We start from the raw sequence: 3969 nt of genomic DNA on the forward strand, positions 1-3969 counted from the left end.
ACCTCGAGCGCGTACGTCGCAACTGGCTCTCCCGTAGCGCGGGCCTCGCCCATCCTTACGCCTTTTCCTTGTGGTCACCGGCCCTCAATAGGTATCCAAGGCGTGCGATGCCATGGTAGAAAAGGGCTTTGCCTACGAGCGCTCCGTTGGGGCTTTTGTTGATGAGCTACATGCGCTGGGCAATGATGCAGCGTACCGCAATGATGCCACACTCCCATCCGCGCTCAACCAGTTTACAAGCGCGCTCCGCGAGCTGCAAAGCCATCGCACGCTGCTTCTACAACAAGCCAAGGCCACCGTAGCTGAATCGTTGAGGCAATATGTGGCACGTGACGTTAGGGGCGTCAAGGACCTGGCCAAACTCTACCATAAAATGAGCGATGACCTGGATGCTGCCCGAGCCCGCCGTGCGGCTTGCCCACCCAGTTCGTCGCATCTCTCTCTCTCTCTCTCTCCCCAGCCCGAAAACTGCAGGTGCTTTCCTATCCCAGGCGCAAAACTCACCCACGCTGTCATTCATCAGGCCGGCATCAAGACCTAGCAGAGGCGGAGAACATGCTAGTGGCCCAGCAAGCCGGCTTTAACCACGTGGCTCTCGACTATGTACACCGCCGTCCCTTGCTGCCCACTGACAACGGCCGACATGACCAGCCTCTCATCGCACCATGCCGTTGCTGTCCTAGGTGTTTCGCCTCAACTGTTTGCTGACGACGGAAAAGGATGAGATTATTGATAAGAGCTTGGCCTATCTCAACACGCATCGCACCTTCTTCAACCAAGGTCCTGCCCCCGGGCTGTCCGCTGTCCTGCCAAACCCATGCTCAGACGCCTAACTTGCCGTCTTCCCAACGCCTTGCCTAACTTGTAGGCACGAAGATCATGACAGAGCTCGAACCACACTTGCAGCATGTCGCAGAACGGGTAGGTCACCTGCCTGCAGCCTGGTCAAGACGCCCCTTCGCATGGTTGGCTGTTCAAGGTGCTTCACGGCCCAGGCTCACAGCTATCGACGCCCATGATGGGGTTTTCTGCGTCTGATTGAATTTTGTCATCAGCTTTCTGAGCGCCAGGAGGTCAAGGCTCATGAGCAAAAGGTTATGGAACAAGAGCTGCAAACCGTCCAGACTCAAAAGTTGGATGGCCGTCCACCCGCACCAGAGACTGAGGAACAGCAGTACGTAATTCCAACATGCTCTACCAACCCTTTGGTCTCTACGATGCCCTCTTTTCCTGAAGACGAACCGCGTCTCAGACGTGCCCACTCACCCCTCGGTGCGCTAGGCTCACCAAAGAGGGGTATCTCTTTAAGCGGGCTCACAACGTCATGCGGACATGGTCACGGCGCTGGTTCATTCTGCGCGGTGGGCAGCTGCTATACGTCAACCGCGACAAGGAAGAACCTCCACAAGCCTTTGTCGAGGATTTGCGCATCTGCACCGTGAAAGCAGAGCCGTCCGAGTCCATCGACCGCACCAATTGCTTTGAAATCATCACTCCCTCCCGGTACGGGATCTCCAAACACAGAGCCTGAATGCTCACCTGTGACCATGTTCTGGTGCGAGGTGGGCTGATTACATTTGGCCTTCACACAATAGCAACTTTATTCTACAAGCTGACAATGGCATCGAGAAGGAGCGCTGGATTCTAGCCCTCCAAACCGGGATTAGTGACGCGCTCAACAACAATGCCCAGACTTCAGTAGCTTCAGCTCAACGCATGACGGTTGGTTTCAGCTGGCCTGCATCCAGAGTCATCACGAGCAGACACGCTCACAGCCAAACATGTTCTTGCAACCCAACCTTGCAGCCACTGGAATCCGGTGACCAGGCTCGCGAGTCGCAGCGCCGTGAATTGCAAAACGACATTGCTGCCTTGCCAGGCAACGAACTCTGTGCCGACTGTGGTCGTGCCAAGCCCTCCTGGGTGGCCATCAACATGGGCGTCTGCCTCTGCATCAACTGTTCGGGCGTCCATCGCTCGCTTGGTACCCACTTTTCAAAAGTGCGCTCCCTCGGGCTAGATCATATTGATGCCGAAATCTGCAAGGTTCGTTTGCCAGCAGCTTGGCCCGGGCGTGCCCTTCTTGCCCCATTTATTCGTCCTCAGCCCGATGCTGTGCTCAAGGTCCTCATTTCACCCTTGTGTTGGGCAGGTCATTGGGTGCTTGGGCAACGTACGCTGCAACTCGGTCCTCGAGTTTGTGTCTGATGAGGTTCAACCCTTGAAGAAGCAGCTTGCAGAAGCATCGTAGGATCCGCCTCGACATTTTCTCGCCCAGATTGAGGCCATGCAGCATGTTCAAATTTCCTGGTTGCTACCAATGCCTGCCGTAGTGAGAGTGATTTGCGCGAGCTGGTGGAACAGTTTATCCTCAACAAGTATATTTACAAAAAGTTTATCGACCCGACCCTGGACGTTGACCAGCTGCAGGAGGTACGCATTTAAGATGACTTGCTTGCTCTTTGGTTTGGTTCTCTTGTGCTTACACCTTTACCTCTGGTTGACAACATCATTCCGGGGCCAGGATCTCTTTGTGGCTGCCGGGGAGGGCGATGTGGCGACAGCCTCTGCTTGTCTGCTGGGTGGCGCAGACATCAACGCATACAACGATGATGGCCTGACCCCTTTGATGTTGGCGGTGTGTCACGCTTGATGTTGATCCAGGCTTTTTTTTTTCCCAGCAATGTGGCTTCTGGGAATGTATCCTCTGATTCTGGACGTGGACCAACTATAGGCAAAGAACGCTCGATCCATCATGACCCAGTTGTTGATTCTGAACGGCGCCGATCGCAACCTCCAGTCCACCCAGGAGTTGTGCACAGCGTTACACTTTGCCGCCATGCATGGGCATTTCGTCGCAGCTTGCCTCCTTGTCAAGGTCGCTCATTGATGACGGCGCGACAGTCCTGGTTGAGCGTCAGATTTCCGTGCTCACGGGTCAACTGCTTTTTTCGTATGATAGGTCAAGGCGGATACCAGCATCAAAGATAGTCAAGGTCATAAGCCATTGGACTACGCTATGCAGGCGCAACACGCTGATCTCATTACCCTGTTCCGTCTCGTTCAACTTGAGGTCGGTCTTTTTGCGATTCAAAGAGCTCTCGAGCTATGGCGGTCTCAACACGGCGGCTCATGACAGCATCACTGCCACATGAACCGGTGGCCAAATAGGCTGAGTTGGATGATACCGCAGACTTGGAGGACTGGATTCGAGTTGGTCTGGATGCCTTTCAGCAAGCAGCCATGCCCCAGCTACCCACTGTGATTGAAGACACCCATGCCCCTTCCGTTTCCGTGTCAACGACTACGGGCAAATTAGGTGTGCAGGATGGGCAATCAGCAGCGCCAGACGCTTTTGACTCTCCAACCATGCCTGTGAGCTCCCACCATTCTTCACCCCGATTGGCATCGTCGGAATCTGCCAATGATACGGAATCTGCCAATGATACGGAACCTGTCAATGAGACGGAAGCTGCGTCCATTTGATGAGCCATAGTCTAGTTTGCTAGTTGCCACAGTTTGTCCCCAAGGAGATGACGAGTACAGTCTTCTTGACCGTTATTGTTTTTCTTTGCCAATCGGTCAAATTCAATAAAAAAAAATTATACTCTTTGCAATCGAACGCCCACTGGGCACTGGCGGTGAAATTGAACGTCCGGTAGCCATAACCCCCAACTCCCCCCACCCGCCTTCTTCTCTTCCCCGACCCCGTGCTCCAATGTTGCACATCAATTATCCCCTCTCTCTCTCTCTCTCTTTTTTTTTGTCAACCATACATTGTCTCTCACTCTCTCTCTCTCTGTCTCTCTGTCTCTCTGTCTCTGTCTCTCTGTCTCTCTGTCTCTCTGTCTCTCTGTCTCTCTCTCTGTCTCTCTGTCTCTCTGTCTCTGTCTCTCTGTCTCTCTGTCTCTCTGTCTCTCTCTCTCTCTCTCTCTCGCTCTGTCTCTCTGTCTCTCTGTCTCTGTCTCT

At 53.9% G+C, this 3969-nt stretch overlaps 1 protein-coding gene across 1 annotated transcript in view; it reads left to right on the top strand.

The window, feature by feature from the left end:
• MONBRDRAFT_39378 (uncharacterized protein) overlaps positions 1-3969 on the top strand; it is a gene marked incomplete at its 5' end in the record, with an annotated part of 9672 nt that overhangs the window by 1502 nt on the left and 4201 nt on the right. Inside the window, 7 exons of the mRNA XM_001750989.1 lie at positions 92-474; positions 1282-1503; positions 1596-2046; positions 2153-2247; positions 2334-2433; positions 2525-2638; positions 3172-3319. Coding sequence (XP_001751041.1) covers positions 92-474; positions 1282-1503; positions 1596-2046; positions 2153-2247; positions 2334-2433; positions 2525-2638; positions 3172-3319 — 1513 coding nt within the window. The remainder of the gene's footprint in view (positions 1-91; positions 475-1281; positions 1504-1595; positions 2047-2152; positions 2248-2333; positions 2434-2524; positions 2639-3171; positions 3320-3969) is intronic.

This window comes from Monosiga brevicollis, genomic scaffold (assembly GCF_000002865.3).
Source record: "Monosiga brevicollis MX1 MONBRscaffold_63 genomic scaffold, whole genome shotgun sequence".
Classification (NCBI taxonomy): Eukaryota; class Choanoflagellata; order Craspedida; family Salpingoecidae; genus Monosiga; species Monosiga brevicollis.